Source organism: Pyrus communis, chromosome 1, assembly GCF_041283825.1.
Source record: "Pyrus communis isolate YQ-2024b chromosome 1, ASM4128382v1, whole genome shotgun sequence".
Taxonomy (NCBI): domain Eukaryota; kingdom Viridiplantae; phylum Streptophyta; class Magnoliopsida; order Rosales; family Rosaceae; genus Pyrus; species Pyrus communis.
This window is the reverse complement of record NC_142565.1, coordinates 5,990,827-6,009,715: the sequence shown is the minus strand read 5'-3', so window position 1 is coordinate 6,009,715 and position 18,889 is coordinate 5,990,827. Positions and strand designations below refer to the sequence as shown.

The 18,889-nt window shown below is 40.7% G+C and overlaps 2 protein-coding genes and 1 pseudogene across 3 annotated transcripts; all 3 read right to left on the bottom strand.

Annotated features, from left to right (window-relative positions):
- Positions 1–518: 518 nt before the first annotated feature.
- Positions 519–3,138, bottom strand: LOC137721528 (AT-hook motif nuclear-localized protein 15 pseudogene; annotated as a pseudogene). The gene has a single exon (XR_015962876.1). The product of XR_015962876.1 is annotated as an AT-hook motif nuclear-localized protein 15 pseudogene (transcript).
- Positions 3,139–5,303: 2,165 nt separating this feature from the next.
- On the bottom strand, positions 5,304–11,384 carry LOC137720425 (ARF guanine-nucleotide exchange factor GNOM). Its single transcript, XM_068459493.2, has 3 exons — positions 11,167–11,384; positions 9,734–10,578; positions 5,304–9,587 (listed from the first exon to the last, which is right to left on the bottom strand). Exons 2-3 carry the CDS (start codon positions 10,466–10,468, stop codon positions 5,910–5,912), a joined length of 4,413 nt encoding a protein of 1,470 aa, XP_068315594.2. The 5' UTR covers positions 10,469–10,578; positions 11,167–11,384; the 3' UTR covers positions 5,304–5,909.
- Positions 11,385–12,358: 974 nt separating this feature from the next.
- LOC137720314 (ARF guanine-nucleotide exchange factor GNOM-like) lies at positions 12,359–18,370 on the bottom strand. Its single transcript, XM_068459367.2, has 4 exons — positions 18,256–18,370; positions 18,004–18,135; positions 16,620–17,447; positions 12,359–16,474 (listed from the first exon to the last, which is right to left on the bottom strand). Exons 3-4 carry the CDS (start codon positions 17,352–17,354, stop codon positions 12,800–12,802), a joined length of 4,410 nt encoding a protein of 1,469 aa, XP_068315468.2. The 5' UTR covers positions 17,355–17,447; positions 18,004–18,135; positions 18,256–18,370; the 3' UTR covers positions 12,359–12,799.
- Between the last annotated feature and the right edge of the window lie 519 nt (positions 18,371–18,889).

Below are 18,889 nucleotides of genomic sequence, written 5' to 3'. Positions count from 1 at the left end.
ATATACTCTCATGAATAAAAGAAGAATCAATTATGTAAACAGTTCTCTAAGACCAAGTGGAAAGTCTCTGCACTCTGTCAAATTGGTCGACCGACCCATCAAATCATGCAACCCTAAACCCTAAAGTCCTGGCAAGCACAAAACCATCCATACCAACTTGCTCTCAAGCTATCTACTATCCAGATGGACCTCAATTGACATTCTTGTCGGAGCATGCACATAACTGGAAACTCAACTTTCAATTAATTATGCATGAAACCACCTGTTTTTGGCATACATTATTGAATTTAACGGTTGCATACGCACTTAAGAATTCAAGGGAATTTATCGAGTGAACATTCGAGTGAACCGGAGACACTACAGCAATGTATACAAAAATTCTTGTAAAGCTTACCAATAAGGAAGAAGTTTCACAAACATTTTGCAATGGAAATTTCAAGAGCTCCAAAACCCCTCCATTTCTTGACTATTTTCTTCTTCATTGCCTACACAATGATCAATATATTCTCCACAGAAGATTAAGCGAAAGACGAACAAAATACATTCATACGATCCACCGGTTTTGAAACATAGCTACTGAGAAAGAAAAAATAAAACCTAATAACAAAACTAAAGAGATTTGAGATTTCACAAGCAAAAGATATAAACAAAATAGTCCTCCTCCTACCTTTGCTTGCTGTGCCTACAAAAGCTGTCAAACATATTTTTTTCACAAAACCAAAAAAAGAACAAGTCAGTGATCAGACCAAGCATCTTTCTTTCTCCTTCCTTCTCTCGATCTCTATATCTTTGTTGTCTCAGTAAGATGGAGGAGGGGGTCTTGGAGGGGGAGGACCCCAGAATATATCTTGAGGGATCTGACCACCATTCGCAAGTAAATTTGAAGGCAAATTGTAAACAGCCATTGCACTACTATGCTCACCCAAACCTTGGGAACTTGAATTTGCTCCTGTCCCTGCCGAATTCACACCTGATTGCTGCTGCTGCTGCTGTTGTTGCTCCAACTGCATTCCTCCTTCTCCACCTTGTTCCTCCTCAAGCGGCAGCCTCTCATATGTCGCGTTTGTGAAGGTAGCTGCTATAACCATCACTGGACCGGAAGCCACCAATGCTCCCATCACGGTGCCTCCCACCACCTGCCCTTGGCCGCCTGCCAAGTACACGGTCAGCCCTGTCGCCCCAGGTGGGGATGGGGAGGGCAGGAATGCCCCTGACATCGATAGTATCTCGAACCTTCCGTGCAATGTGATCACTCCAGTTGGTGCTGCTGGTTGTCGGAGAGTGACATTGGCGACAATGCCAGTTCCGCTGAGAACCGAAACCCCTCTATGCCGCCTTTGGGCAAAGGTGGCAATGCTGTCCACAATGTCGCTGCCGCTACTGATTTCCAACACATGGCTTCGGAGAGCGTTGGGGCTCTCTTTGGTGATGACTATGGGGGGTTTAGGCTTGTTCTTCGACCCGGGCGGCCGGCCACGCGGCCTCCGGTTGCTGCTTCCAGGCTCGAGGCTGTCATGGCTGCCGCTACCGGTGTTGGGGCCCTGATCGTCGCCTTCCTGATCATTGTTGTCCCGGTCGTCTTCGCGGTGTTTCTTGTTCTGCTTGTGAGGGCTGGTGCTGCTGTTGGTGGGAGTGGTCGTGTTGTTTTGGTCGTCCAGCTGTTCCTCAGTGTTCCTGAGGTGGAGAGACGGCGGAGTCGAGGAGATTGAGTCCACATGACCTCCTCCTCCTCCCATGGAAACATTTCCAGCCCACCATCGATTCGCCATGGCCTTCTTCTAATTAAATCTTGTAAAATATGCAATAAAAAAAAACCAGAACCCAAAATCCAAATCCAAATCCAAGCTCTTGGTTTTACACTCTTTCTGTTTTTGGGTGGACAACGACAACCACCTAGCAAGCTAATTAAGGAAGGTAGAGATAAAATCTTTATCTTCTCTTTAATATTGCACCTCTCTCCCTCTTCTTCTTCTTTGTTTGTTTGCACTTGCAGGGACAGATTGAAATATCTCTCTCCAATAAGTAAATTACAAAACAATCTCCAAATCCACAGATAGAATCCAAAAAACCTTATCCCTTATTAGAAAACCCACCTAAACCCAATCTCCCTTTTTTTATTTGAAAACCCTAAAAGCTAAAAACCCAGAAATATTAGATCCAACAAACCGCATTTAAAACCCAACAACCCTAACCCCACTTCTTCAAAAACCAAATCTAAACTCAAAAATCTTCAAACCCCACCTCTTAAATACCCAAAGATTCACATATTTGAGCTCAAAACAGTAACATATATATATATACGCGTATGTATATTATTGGGTACCACAAAGTGCATGCCTTGTGTACTTCTCTGATAAGCCTTTTGAGTTTGCAGCAGCTTCTAGTTTTCTTCTTTCTTCATTGGAGCTTGGTTTGCTTTGCTTTCTCTCAAGTCTCAATCAATGGGAAATCTTGGGTTGGTTAGTACGAGCAAACGAACCTAAGATTTTGTATTTTTGGTAGGGGATTCTTTTCCTCTGTACTTTCAGCTCTCTCTCTCTCTCTCCCTCCCTCTACTGCAAGGCTGCGGGGAGCGTACGTTAAGGGTCCCAACACCCCCTGGCGTACTATAACAATTCGTGCATCGAATATCTCTTTAATAAACCTGTAAAACAAAAAAAAAAAAAAATCCGAGAGGAAAATGAAAAAGGCGGTTTTGCAGAGATGCGAGGTTTTTTCTTGTCCCTCTGGCTTTTGACTCTACAAGTTCCGAGCTTCCAAGTTGAGTGAGCTTTTGCTCCTCTACAGCCAACACCGACGAGACTCTCCAACCACAACCAACCACCAGGAAGAAAAAAGCATCTTTGTGCATCGAAATTTACCGTTGTGCCCTTCTGAGGTGACGTGGGGAATTTGATTTGACGGGAGGAGGGCAGAGGCGGTGGAAAGGTGTAAGGGGAAGTGTGCAAGGAAGCTTAAGAAAATGGAGTTTATCTCTCCATGTAGGGTTTTTACACAGAGAGAGAGAGAGGAGGGTTGTGGGTGCGCACTGCACATGGAGTAGTGGGAACACGTCACGGTCTGCCAGTCCCGACAAGGTATCGAGTGCGAATGTCTGAAAACATCACCGCCAAAAACAGCGCCCCATGACCCATACTAGTCATAGGACCTGTTGGTCATTTAACAGTAAGATATACGTTATTGAATTTAACAATATAATTTATGTTACAAGTTGATGAGAATTAAAACATTCGAAAGTTGTCACGTATTGAAGGAAAAATAATGTTGCTCGGCAATAACGCGTCAATATATCATTAATATTGAATGGTCGGATTAATTAATCGTTAAACCATTTTGTTAAATTATCTTACCTAAATTTTAGACGAATTTGGATTCTTGTCAAATTTTTTTTTGTGAGGATCTCAGAAATTCTTAAATTGAGTTCGTTCATTGTACATCGTACAATTAATCTTCGTTAAGTACTATTTGTATTCAATTTTAAATAAAAAAATTATTTCAAATAATTTCAAATTACGCAATAAATAATAAATAAATATAATTTATAAATTTTCGAAATCTCACAAAAAGAATTCAGAGAGAATCCTGTTAGATTTTAGACGCTGTGCTGCAGTTTTGGGTGTAGGATGTTTATCTCTGTAACAAAAGAGAGTGTAATTTTGTTTAGGGTTTGTACAATTAATGTTGAGATCTTGATTTATGTTTGCTTTTGCCAATGTTAACCCTGGCAAGCAACTGCGGAAAGTCTTTGGCCTCTGCACTGTCACAAGTTTTTACCATCGTTTTTTTCTTTGGAAACACCAAGTTTTTACCATCTTTTAGCATACCCTTTTACCCTCTATCTGGCCTACTAAAGCATTTTTACTCATACCAACTTTACGTGATAAGATTCTCTTCCTTCTCTTTCCTTCACTTTCCTTTCATATTTTATCTTTTGTTTTTGTATTTATAAAAAGAAAATAATATAAGATGTTAAAATGATTTAATCGTAAAGATTCAAATAAAAAAATAAAAGAAAAGATAATCCTCTTCTTTCAAAATAACCCATCTTTTAGTATCATGAATTTTTTATTTGCTCGTGAGATTTCGAAATTGCACCAGTTGGAATTCTTTTTCTTGTCTATTTGATTGTCTAATTCTCTCGTTACGGTGACGAGTGTGAAATGTTTGACTTGTTTATAACCTACATTTGCACCATTGTGATCAAACTTTGCATTTAATTGTCATTTAGGGATACGAAATATCAATTGGATAAAAACTAATGTTTCGTGACGACTTTCATCAACGTAATGTAAAGGTAACTTCTATATCAACTCAAAGTTGAAATCCGAAATTGTTATATTATCACATTATCAATTTAACATATATTAATAAAGTCAAGCTAATATAAAGCATAAATTGTTACGATTTTAATATCCCACAAAACCTACTTATTATTCCATACAAAACAAAAGGTCATTTTCCCAAACCCTTAAATTCCCAACAATTTGATCTACTATTAAGCTTGTAAAAAAGCAATCAAACTTTCAAGCCTTGTGTGGATGGAGTCGCTGCGTCAGCTAATTAAGTGGATGGAGAAGGGTGAGAAAATGCAGCTGCCGAACAAGCTCAGTTATCCATGGTTGTTTATACTCCTCCCTCTTACGAAAAAAGCTAGTTTTAAAACGATATTACGAGCATCTCCGATAAATTCTTTAACATTATGTTTTGGTGAAGTTTAAGATTACTAAGGAATTTTAAAATAATGAAATTTTATTTTATAGAATTTGTGAATTTTCTTGTTTAGTTAACCTAAAATAACAATAAAATTAATTACTGAATTTGTTATTTTTAAGCTCTCAATCATAGAAATTGAGAAATAATACCTATTTACATAGAATTTAAACTTGAGAATTAGAGATCCCAAATTCCAAGTTTTTTTTTTCTCCACACGGAAATTCTAAATTCCTATGTTTATGAATTCAAACAAAAAAATTGATGCATGTCAATTTACAAATTCTGACTATTATCCAAATTCCAAGTTTATTTTCCTCGTCCAAACATAATGTAAATGTCTCTTCTAATACAAATTTGTTGACCTATACGACAGTTTGAAGACCAGAATTTACTACTTCACAATTTTACGTTCCAACATATTCTACAAATTTCAATATTTTAGAGGTCAACTTGGGAGAAAAAACAAAATCGGGGGAAAAAATGGAACAACCCTCCCGTGCTTGGAAGGCAAATGTGCAATTAGTCCTTCAAAAAATAAAAATCGAAAAAACATGAGCAAGGTGAAATCACCAATGGAAATCAGATAAGAATTTTGCCCACGAAAAGAGATCCTCTGGTAAACATAATCGTCTCTCAGAAATCCATTACAAAATCCCGACGATGTCACGAACTTGCAGTTCATCAATCTGAACATATCAATGTCAAACACAAGCACAAAGAACGGTACCGCGAACGAGTAAAAGTACTAGTTAAACTAGCAATCAAGTTCTGTACATTGTTCAACAAATCAAACAAAAATATTTCACCTTTCTCTTTGGCAAGAAATGAATCCTTCCCTTCCGGATTTTCTTGACGCAGCAAAAAATTAGGGTGTGGGGAGTTAAAACAAGGGCATAAGTACCCTACTACAAAACACGACATATATGATATCTTTAGACAACAAAGTTATAGATGGATTTCAAGAAAGTTGAAGATGATTACGAAGATAAAGTTCGATCTGCTTGGGTTTCCTGACCACCAGATATAGCAGTTCCCACTGTGCTAAATCCCGCATCTTGCAGCTATACAGCCAAAATTAAGAGGTCGCCTGCCAGAACAAGACCACCTCCCTCTGTACTACTCAATGGTCGCAACCACGTGTGCTTACTAATATGCCTTAAAAACACCAGATCCGGCTGCAAAGACTATCCAACATTTTAGCCTCCACTGCTGGAACCTTCAGCAGCAGCTGTTTCAGTTGGAATTAAAGTGCCCGTCACATCAGAAACTCGCCCTGATTCACCCTGCTTAGTCTCTGACTGCTCTAAAATTGGATCACGGGAAATTTCAGACTGCAAAGATGGAGCAATTTTATTTACATGTAGCCACGTCAACTCCCACAAGCTATTATCTCCTCCGTCACTTTTCTCCACAAGAACTCCCCTTAAAAACATTACAAGTAAGGTGTTCTTAAGTAGCTCCGGCACTTGGTCCCGTAGCTTCTCACATTTTCTCCCTCCAACTTTCACCTTCATATATTTTTCCATTCGATTGAGAACACCCAACCATAGTTTGCTGAAGGTTGTTAGCTGTGATAGCTCGGGTAGTAGCTCCAGAAAAACTTTGGACAGGAGCTTCAAGGCTAGGATAAGCGTGCCTTCCATGTTGCGGTATTCCTTTGGGGAGTGTCCCTGTGCAATTTCAAGCAAGTCATCAAGCATTGTGAAGATCACCATGTCAAAGCACTGTAACCAGAGACCATGTGGAAGAGGAATCCCATCCACTCCAGTCAAGCACCTCCGTAAGATGGACAAAGCATGATTCCTAACCTCTTCTCTCTGGTCCAAACAAACTTTTCTCAAACCCTGAACAAGCCGTAACCACATTTGCCCAATATCCTGAGACATTTTCAGAGTTTCTTCCTCATTCATAGATTGCTTAGAGTCACAGGCCCACCTTGCTAAACAATCAATAGAACCCGCCATAAGATCCAGTGCGCACACAGATCGCTCCACCTCTCCAACACGAGACTCAGCAAACTGCCTTGATGCATCAACACAGAGAACATAATTGGCAGGCAACAAGTGAGTTCCTTCAGACATAATGAAGAACAGTGCATCAAATCCAGCCTCTGAAGCTTCTGGGTGCCGAGCAGTAATGGAGAGTAGTGATGTAACTATGCGCCACCCCAATGGTGATCTTATGTGAGAGGCATTTGCTTTCACAAGGCGACCAACTTCCTGCGTAATTTGCTCACAGTATGCGTCAGCAACCCGAGCATCAAGCTTCAAAACAAGTTGCAATGATCGCAAGAGTTCATCAGCAAGGTCCTCTTTATAGGGAAGCAGCCGCTGGCAAATCCGAATAAGTCCAAAAACAGCCTTCTCTACCAGGGCACAAGGCATCACAGTAGACTGAACAATGTTCGATATGTGCTCATACACAATCTGCCAAAGAAGCATAATCCTATCCCTATTATTTAGGGTAACAGCTATCAGCAACTCCAAACAAAAAACTGCAGTATCTTCATCCTCGGGTGAGCTGCTCCCCTTCTGGGGTCGTCCTCCAGCCCAGATCAGTGCCTGTGCAAGCTGTAACAGGGATTCAGCCTGCAGAAACTTGCTCTCTGAAAATATGCCATCAATGTGGCACTTTTGAATTGTCTGAAGGGTGCGCTGATGAGCAGCAAGTTCTTCTTCAGTAGGCTGTGATCTCGGCTCCTCTGTGTCAAGAGATAAGAGCTGACTAAACCGGCCCATAAATCCGGAGGATTTCCTAGGAGTACTCACAGGGGGCATAGGGACAGATGATAGAGAATTAGTTATGGGCTTGCCATGACCTGTGTCAGCAGAAGACTCTGAATCACCAGCTGCTTCACTGGCCACAAATGCCGACAGAAGACCAAGTTTGTGTAATCTTAAGATACAGTCGAGAACATTTCTCCAGCCTGTGCGAATGTAATCACCATATGTATTGGCAAACGTGAAAACTGTCACAGTTGACATTCTAGCTTTTGGGTCATCACCAAAGGCTATAACAGGTTCCTCATAAGATGATGGGTTTAAAAGGGTTGTAAACTTACAAAGAGACACAACCAGATCGTCGAGCACATCTTCAAGATGGTAGCACGCTGCAATCTTTGCAACAGATAAAAATCCATCAATGCATGTTTGGTAAATCTCTTCATGTTCTGCATGATCAAATACCACAGAAATGGCAGCAATTGTGGGGCCTGACATTATAGCAAACATGTCCTGGTCAAGGTAGGCTCTGGTATCTGATACAATGAATGGAGCACTCTTCTTCGATTTGTGTATTAAATCAATCCAACGGCTTGGGTTCATTTCAGGATAACCAGCACCTTGTTCTGGAGTTGTGCGGATCTCATCCTTACATATTGAATGGTAAAGCTCTGAAAGGAATTCTCGAGGTAAATCATCACCTCCATTGATGTGTCTATTATTCCGAATGAAATCCTCCTCTGTCATCTTCTTCTTCACCTGAACATTGTGCTGGTCTGTGTTGAGCATTATGATTGAATATGATAACAGGAGAGCAGCATCCTTGTTAGCAAGAATTTGTGGTGATTGCTCATAATATCTCTCTGAGAATGCTTCAAGCACCCTTTGTATCTTTTGTGATTCTCCAGGCAATCGAAACGTCTCCAGAAACAGTCGCAGTGCAGTATCCAAATGCATGTCTTGAAAATCAAAGGTACCGGCGAATTTATTAAGAACCTGAATGCAAAACTCATCATGGTTTCCCAGGAAATCCCCAACAAGATTCTTGTCCAACCCAGCAGTGTACCTGAAAAAACAGGCCACACTTTCAGGATCATGTTTGTCAGGCAAGAGATGGGTTCCTTGGAGGAACTCCAGCCCTTTCTTTGGGTCATGGTTAAAATGATCGGCTCCAATCATCAGCCTTCTCTTTATGTGCTTCCTTCGGCGAACAAATGGAACCCAATGATTCGGATCACTATAGTTGTCACATTTCATCAGCCAGAATGGAGTATACTCATCAAGATTCGTGGGGGGAGCCTGAACAGCACTAACTGAGCCATTCCCTGCCCTCTCTGCCATTCCCTGAATAATAGCAATAAGACCATCCAAAGCAAGAATGTGAATTGAAGACAAAGGCAAACTAACAGGGAATGCACTCTTTGACAACAGATTAGCAAGCTCTTCAAAGACATTATTGCATGTTATGTCGCAATCTAAGTTCGCGTACATCTCCACCATGAAAGTTTTCTGCCGGCAGAAGTCCACAACAGCCTCCATGGCAACCTCCTGCTGCTGATAAGAAGCCCCATACCTGCTTTGCACAAGCCTCAATATCACACATGAAAAGAAAGCCTCGAGCTGTAGCTTAAGTTCAGTGCGGAGATGGTGATACAGATTGAGGACAATGCTGCATACCATTGAAAGAATAAGTGGACTTGTTGACAGGCCAAACTGCATCAGATTTTGAAACAATTCATCCTGAACCAAACTTAACAACTTGGGGTGGTGCCGAATGGAGGACCCACCTAACTCTATAGCACAATTAACCAAACCCAATGCAAAAAGGGGCACATCTTCATCAAAAGCTATGGTATTAGACCTGGGACCCATTCCTATATGCTCAACCACATTTAACAAAGAGCACAGGAAGGTAAATATTTCCACCATGCAGGGAACCCCAAATGGCTCAGCCATGAGTTGCACATCATATTGACCAGCCTCCTTCCCGCTAGAAGCACCAGTTGTCTTTTCATCCATCCCAGATTCTACAAGACCTGAGGAAGCGTTCAAAGCAGGATTTGTAGATAATAGCTGATTATCAAACTCAGAAATCATGTTGCCATTCTCCAATTGTCTACTTCCAGAAACATGCTCATTATTTTTCCCTGCAATCTGCACAACACCATAAATTTGTGAATAAGAATAGTATTTAAGCCTGGACATCTGCAAGTTCAACTTAATGTTTCACTCTCAAGAATTAACAGACCACCTCTATGCTAAGACCCAATAATACTTGTCAATTTTGATATTAGTAGTACCTCTCCATTGATGGTATTGCTTCCATTTGGCAATGCACGTTCAGCAGGGTGAACATCTGGAAGATGTGAGAAAATACATCTAACAAGTTCATGCATTGTGTGGCGAGCTATACGCTGCAACAACTCACCTTTTGTTCCCGCTTGATGGACAATACGGAAACATGTGTTCACTATAGTGCAAACATGCTGATTGGTCAGTATAATAGATGCTTTACTCTTCATGCAAGCTAGAAGAACCTGCAGTATCTTCATCAATACCACTTCTTCTGATGCAGGATCAGTCACCTCAAATCGGCAGCCAGTGATTGCATCAACTAATAAGTGCATGGCATCTTCAACATTTAAGGAATTTTGATCAATTACATCAAGTGTTAAGATATTGTAAACAGAAGACAACGCCACACCAGTAATTGGTGCACCAGTTTCATCCGATCTAATCACATCCAGAAATGGCTGGAGATAATCAGAAGGATTGACGGAATGCATGTGGTGCTTCCACGAAAAGATTTGCTTGCGCAGTGCCTTCAAAGACTGGATTAGAGGGTGTTCCAGCTGATCATCGCCAGACATATAGCGTCCTCCCCATCTCACATTCCTCCTCATAACCGCTAATACAGTGCCTATTTCTGAATTAATGATGCATGCTAAAGTAGCATGATTAGAATATGTTGCATCACATTCCCCAGGTTCTTCCCCAATTGCCTGGATTCCACTTTGCAGCTTCAGACGCCCCATCTTTCAACAGAACCCAAGTTCTTTCGCTATTTACCAACTTCAACGCACAGAAGCAAACAAGTCTAAAGGTATCGCATACCTTCACGGTCTACAGAGCTACTAAAGCATACCTAGAAGAAATTCAACAAATCAAATAAGCTGAAGTGAACAAGAAATCAAGAAGCCACATTTAAAACTCCCCCAATCATATCATATCAGACAAAGAAACTGGCCATAAGCTCACAACTATTAGCCCCAAATTCGAACAACCACGACCGCCCCCACTACCCACACTCATTGCCAGTCTACCCAATTCCACACCCATAACTTGGAATACAGTATATTTATTTGCATCTAACACAAAATTTAAAAGAAATGACAATAAAAGTATGATTCTTGCATAATCTCGACCAACAATTGAAAACCAATTACAACAATAACAAAAAAAATTAAGATTCAATGGAATCCTACAATGAAAAAATGAAGCTTCGCACAGCCTTGAATTATTCGAGAATTTCGATTCTAAAAACCCAAGATTTGATTCTGATTAGAAAGCCTTAAACTAAATTAAATGTTAATCAGCTCACAAAGAAACGGGAGATAAAGAGAGGGGAAAGAGAAGGTGGAGATTCGTATTGATCTTGTCATTGGCGCGGAGCTTCCAATGTCGAATCCACAGATTTGGGTGAGAAAAAGGGGAATTTGATTTGGGTACTTACCCGATAGTTCTCCTCCTTTCGAGGTCGACGGCGATCTCATGCCGGAAGCCTCTGAAATCCGGTTTCGCGGCGGTTGCCGGCACTAATTGTCAACTTCTGGTTCGACCCGTTCACCAACCACTTTTGGTACCAGATCGGCTGTTGAACTGTGAACATATTCGTTCCGTTCTTTTTTGGGGGGCATAAAAACGCGATCTTCCAGTGTACCGTGTCTCTTCAAATGTGGACCGTCTGATTTCTTTCATTTTTCTTGATTCCCATCAAAATAGTATTTTCGTTTAAATCAAAAAATAAAAAATGAAAAAATATTGCTCTACAAACTCAAAAAGGTGACTAAAAAAGAGAGATGGCATCAATGACTCAAAGCATTTTTTGGAATATTTTTAAAATGACTGAAAGCGCTTTTAATGAAAATATTTTCAACATCAATTCTTAGTAAAAACGTAAGTGAATTTTTAAAAGCATTTGAAGTGCTTTATGGAAAAAACCATCAGTCTTTTCATTAGAAACTAGATCTCTGTTTTCACCCAGCTTAGTTTTAGACTACTCTAAACCTTGATCACATAAAACCTTAGATGGCAAGGATGGCGCAATGTTATGTGCTTCTTCCATGCATTTCAAGTGCTTTTGGACTGTAAGAATATTTTTTCTAAATGTGTTTTCAATCATTTTAAAAGCATTTCCAAACGACAAAAGCTATTAAACCATCAAGTTTTTGCTTCAATTTTTGTAGGTTAAAAAATTGTTTTCTTTCTTGTAGATTGGGTAAAAAACAAATAAAATATTTACTCAAGATTCAAGAAGTCTAAGAGGAATTACGCAAACCAAGTTATGTACAGCAGTGTACTCGCCTTTTACACTCAAGTGTGAATCCATCTCCTCGTAGTTTAAATTAGATTCGAACATCGCTTGATTCTGAAAGGATCAAAAGTTTAATTCAAAATTGATTGCATTAAGGTCCAAAAGTGGATGGAGGGGGAGAATAAGAAGAAGATGAAAGGTTAAATGACAAATATGATGGGGGAAGACCATATTACACCACATGAACCTGTAATCGGATGCTCCTCTTACACATGGCTCAACAATGCATCATCAAATACCAACTTTCGCAACAAAACGTAGGCAATTTGCGATGCAAGAACTCGAAACCATGTCAAACATGGCACGATTAGATGCCGAGTAAAAATACTAGTTAGAAGTAGCAATCTTCTTCTGTACATTGATGAACAAGGCAGTACAAAATACAGAAGGATTCACTAGCAACTGACTAGGAGGCCAAACAAACATGCTACCTTTAGACAAAAAGTAGTATTTATCCGGGGAATACACTGCAACAGAATTATCCGGAGGCGAAGTTAAGGACACTGGTTGAAGGAAGACAAAGATGAGTACAAAGAAACGACCAATCCGCTTGGTTTTTCAAACAACCAGTATGTATATCAGCACCCTCTGTAAATATCCACATCTAGCAGCTCTACAGAAAACAATCAAAGATGTCTTCTGCCAGTTTCTGTAAGATAAAGATTTCATAACAAGATGCCTCCTAAAATAACTATTCAGAATCCGGGATCATGCGTGCTTATTAACATGCACGAACAGGACCGGTTCTAGTTGCAAACAGCTATACAACATGCTAACCTGCAGTGCCAGAAACTTCTGTCGACACCATTTCGGTTGGAAGTACATTACCCTTTTCTTCAGAAACTAGACCTCCGTTTTCACCCAGCTTAGTCTCGGACTGTTCTGAACCTTGATCAGGGAAAACCTCAGATTGCAAGGATGGTGCAATGTTATTGACATGTAGCCATGTCAGCTCCCACAAACTATCTCCTCCTAGAGCGCTCCTTTGCACGAGCACTCCCTTTAAATTCATCACAAGCAAGGTATTTTTAAGTAGCTCGGGTAATTGGTCCTGAAGCTTCTCACTTTTTTTCCCTCTAACTTTCACCTTCATATACTTTTCCATTCGACTGAGAACACCCAGCCATAGTTTGCAGAAGGTTGTTAACTGTGATAGGCCAGGAAGTAGCTGTAAGAACACCTTGGACAAGAGCTTCATGGCAAGGATAAGTGTGCCTTCCATGTTGCGGTAGTCCTTTTGGGAGTGTCCCTGTGCAATTTCAAGCAAGTCGTCAAGCATTGTGAAAATCACCACATCAAAGCACTGTAACCACAGAGCATGTGGAAGAGGGATCCCATCCACTCCAGTCAAGCACTTCTGCAACAAAGACAAAGCATGGTTCCTGACATCTTCTCTCTGGTCCAAACAAACTTTTCTTAGTGCCTGAACAAGTCGGAACCACATTTCCCCAATATCCTGAGACATTTTCACCGCTTCATCCTCGTTCACAGCTTGCTTAGCCTCACGGGCCCACCTTGCTAAACAATCAACAGAACCTGCCATAAGATCAAGTGCACAAACAGATCGTTCTGCCTGCCCAACGCGAGATTCTGCAAACTGCCTCGAAGCATCAACACAAAGAGCATAGTTGGTCGGCAACAAGTGGGTTCCTTCTGACATAATGAAGAACAGTGCGTCAAACCCAGACTCAGAAGCTTCAAGGTGCCGGGCTGTGATAGAGAGTAAGGATGTAATTGTGCGCCACCCCCCATGGGATCTGATGTGAGAGGCATTTGCTTTCACAAGGCGACTGACTTCCTGTGTAATTTGCTCACAGTAAGCATCAGCAACCCGAGCATCAAGCTTCAAGACAAGCTGCAGGGACTTCAAGAGATCATCAGCAAGGTTCTCTTTGTAGGGAAGCAGCCGCTGGCAAATCCGAAGAAGTCCAAAAACGGCCTTCTCTACCAGAGCACAAGGCATCACAGTTGACTGAACAATGTTGGATATGTGCTCATACACTCCCTGCCAAAGAAGATCAATCCTATCCCTATTATTTAGGGTAATAGCAATCAGCAACTCCAAACAGAAAACTGCAGTATCCTCGTCCTCAGGAGAGCTATTCCCTTTCTGGGGTCGTCCTGCAGCCCAAATCAGTGCGCGTGCAAGCTGTAAGAGGGATTCAGCCTGCAGAAACTTGCTCTCGGTAAATATGCTGTCAATATGGCACTTTTGAATTGTCTGAAGGGTGCGTTGATGAGCAGCAAGTTGTTGTTCAGTAGGCTGCGATCTTGGCTCCTCTGTCTCAAGAGATAAGAGCTGACTAAACCGACCCATCAATCCAGAGGATCTCCTCGGAGTACCTATGGAAGGTACATGAACAGAAGAGAGAGAATTTGATATAGGCTTCCCAGGCCCTGTGTCAGCTGAAAACTCCGACTCATCGGCTGCATCACTGGCCACACGAGCTGGAAGAAGGCCAAGCTTGTGTAATCTTAAGATGCAGTCCAGAATATTTCTCCAACCTGTGCGAATGTAATCACCATACCTATTGGCAATTGTAAATACAGTCACAGTTGCCATTCTTGCTTTTGTGTCATCACCAAAGGCTAGCACAGGCTCCTCAACAGATGATGGGTTTAAAAGGGTGGTAAACTTACAGAGAGATACAACCAGATCATCCAGGACATCTTCAAGATGATGGCATGCTGATATCTTTGCAACGGCTAAAAATCCATCTATGCAAGTTTGGTAAATCTCTTCATGTTCTGCGTGATCAAATACCACAGAGATAGCAGCAATTGTAGGGCCCGACATTATAGCAAACATATCATGGTCTAGGTAGGCTCTGGAATCAGACATGATAAATGGAGCGTTCTTCTTAGATTTGTGCATTAAATCAATCCACCGGCTTGGGGTCATTTCAGGATAACCAGCACCTTGTTCTGGAGTTGTTCGGATCTCGTTCTTGCATATTGAGTGGTAAAGCTCTGTCAGAAATTCTCGAGGAAGATCACTGCCTCCATTGATGTGCCGATTATTCCGAATGAAATCCTCCTCCGTCATTTTCTTCTTTACCTGAACATTGTGTTGATCTGTATTGAGCATTATGAGTGAATATGACAGCAAAAGCGCAGCATCCTTGTTAGCTAGAATTAGTGGTGATTGCTCATAATATCTCTCTGAGAATGCTTCAAGCACCCTTTGTATCTTTTGTGATTCTCCAGGCAATCGAAACGTCTCCAAAAACAGTCGGAGTGCAGTATCCAAGTTCATATCTGCGAAATCAAAGGTACCGGCAAATTTATGAAGAACCTGAACACAAAACTCATCATGATTTCCCAAGAAATCCCCAACTAGATTCTTGTCCAACCCAGCAGTGTACCTGAAAAAGCAGGCCACGCTTTGTGGATCAAGTTTGTCAGGCAACAGATATGTTCCTTGGAGGAACTCCAGTCCTTTCTTTGGGTCACGGTTAAAATGATCAGCTCCAATCATTAACCTTCTCTTTATGTACTTCCTCCGGCGAACAAATGGAACCCAATTACTAGGATCACTGTAGTTGTCACACTTCACCATCCAGAATGGAGTATACTCTTCAAGATTCACTGGCGTATGTGCAGAAACTGATCCATTCCCCACCCTTTCGGCCATTCCTTGAATAACAGCAATAAGGCCATCCAAAGCAAGAATGTGAATTGAAGACAAAGGGCAATTGACAGGGAATGCACTCTTTGACAACAGATTAGCAAGTTCTTCAAAGACATTGCTGCATGTTATGTCACAATCTAAGTTAGCGTACATCTCCACCATGAAATTTTTCTGCCTGCAGAAGTCAACAAGAACCTCCATAGCAACCTCCTGCTGCTGATAAGAAGCTCCATATTTACTTTGTGCAAGCCTCAAAATCACACAAGAAAAGAAGGCCTCAAGCTGTAGTTTAAGTTCAGTGCGCAAGTGGTGGTATAAATTAAGAACAATGCTGCATACCATTGAAAGAATAAGTGGACTCGTTGACAAACCAAACTGCATAAGATTTCGAAACAATTCATCCTGAACTAAACTCAATAATTTGGGATGATTCTGAATGTGGGATCCACCCAACTCTATAGCTGAATTAATCATAACCAAGGCAAAAAGAGGCACATCTTCATCAAATGTTATGGTATTAGATCTGGGTCCCATTCCCATATGCTCAGAAACATTTAACAAAGAGCACAGAAAGTGAAATATTTCCACCATGCAGGGTACCCCATATGGCTCAGTCATGAGATGCAAATCATATTGAACAGCCTCCTTCTCAGTAGAAACCGTGAGTACACTTTCATCAATCCGAGGTGCTACCAGGCCTGAAGAAGCATTTGAGGCAGGACTTGTGGATAATGGTTGACTATCATACCCAGAACTCACATTGCCATTCTCCAATTGTCTACTCCCAAAAGCATACTCATTATTTAGCCCGGCAATCTGCACAAGAAAAAACCATCACATATTCACAAACAAGTTCTTGACATTGGATGCTTGTGTATCAACTAATAAGTTTACACTACATAATCAACAGATCACATCTAGGCTAAGACCTAATGCATGTAAACTTTGATAGTCACAGTACCTCTTGTTTTCTTGTAGTACTTCCATTTAACAGTGCACGTTCAGTGTCGTGAACATCAGGAAGGTGTGAGAAAATACATCTAACAAGTTCATGCATTGTGTGGCGAGCTATCCGTTGCAACAACTCGCATTTTGTTCCTGCTTGATGAACTATACGAAAACATGTATTCACTATAGTGCAAACATGCTGGTTACTCAACATAACAGATGCTTTACTCTTCATGCAAGCCAGAAGAACCTGTAGTATCTTCATCAGTACCACTTCCTCTGATGCAGGATCGGTGACCTCAAATCGACAACTAGTGATGGCATCAACTAACAAGTTCATGGCATCTTCAACATTTACGGAATTTTGATCAATCACATCAAGTGTTAAGATATTATAAACAGATGACAAAGCAACACCAGTGATTGGTGCACCAGTTTCATCAGATCTAATCACATCCAAAAATGGCTGGAGATACACAACAGGATTAATGGTATGCCACTGATGCTGCCATGAAAAAATTTGCTTGCGCAATGCCTTTAAAGACTGGATTAAAGAGTGTTCCAGCTGATCATCACCGGATATATAACGACTGCCCCATCTTACATTCCTCCTCATAACCGCTAATACAGAACCTATTTCTGAATTGATGATGCATGCCAATGTAGCTTTATTTGAATTGGTTGCCTCACAGTCCTCGGGTTCTTCCTCAATTGCCTTGATCCCAGTTTGCAGCTTTAGACGCCCCATCTCTGAACAATATTCTTTTTAACAGAACCCAAGTTCTAGCTGTATTTACCAGCTTCTATATAGAGAAGGCAAAGAAGCATAGGCAACACATACCTAGTTGAAATTCAACATACCAAGTAAGCTAACTGAAGTATAACAATTAATCGAGAGGCATAATTCAAGACAATCGTAATCATATCATATGCAGACATTTAGACTACCATAACCACTCCCACTAATTTTCAACAACCATAACTTCCCGTCTCGCTCTATAATTTAAATGTCTTTACAAGTACACATACCATCTAAACACACTAGAAATAACGCAAAAAACCTACACTACCTTCACTAATAAAAACGTAGGTTAAACTTCATACATAAATTCCAACTTAAGAGTTGAACAAAACTAAACTTTCACGCAACAGAGAATTACGCAGTCAATTTCCATTCGTAAACTAAACATTTGATTCTAAACAACTTAAAACCTAAAACAACACTAAACAGCTCGCCCCAAGAAAAAGTGAACCAAAATTGGCTCTGTTTGGTTCCATTGATCTCGACATTGGCCCTTCAAATGCCGAATCCGAACTTCGGACGCCAAATGTGCTGCGAGCATCTGGTTTGACCCAGACTAACAATTCAAATTCCAAATTTTCGTTTGGCTACTTACCAAGCAGTCCTGCTTTCAACCTCGCCTGCGATCCCAAGCCTGACACCTCCCAAATCCGGTTCCTTCCTCTCCCCCTCCGGTTCAAGCCATGTCCAGATCAACTGCAAGCTTTGGGTTCAACCGCTCCGTTCTCTGGTAACAGATCCAGTGGACCGTGCGATCCATTAATATCAGAAAAATAAAAAATAAAAAAAATTGCAAATGCGAAGGAGATTTCATGCGAGTGAAGTTATGTGAGAGAGAAGAATTTACCTTGCTTGGAAAAATGGAAGAGCGAGGAATCCGACCAAGGATCTATGGGAAGAAAAAAATGAAATGAAGAAGAAGAAGAAAGTATACTGGCAGTAAACAAGGATCTCTGTGTTTTAATAATAATAATAATATCTTGGTGTCAATTAGCATTGACCTTTTGACCAGAGCAGTAACCGAGAGATACTAGATCGATTCTCTTTAAATTATTATAAATATATATCTTGATAATGCATGTCACTATTTACTATTATGTTTCATTTAACGCATTGATATTAACCACGAGCTGGTGGTCTAGTAATAAATAGTGGATTGCGAGATTTTCTTCAAACTAAAAATCTAAGGTCTCAGGTTTGAAACCGACGGTTTGTGTGGAAGTCAGACATATGGCCAGAAAGAGGCTGAAATGCTTATGTAAGTCTTCCCGACCCCTAAAAAAGATGGATAATCGTGACTTATGTCCTCCTTTTAAAAGAAAGAGACACAATGATATCAACCTTTAATATAATATAAGATTGGTACTATGTTACTTTGGTGGAATAGCAGATGCAATATTGACCTTATACGTGGTTAAAAATAGTTAACATTCTTAGATTGATGAGTTTCACTTCATGACATCATAAGTATGAGGTTTTAT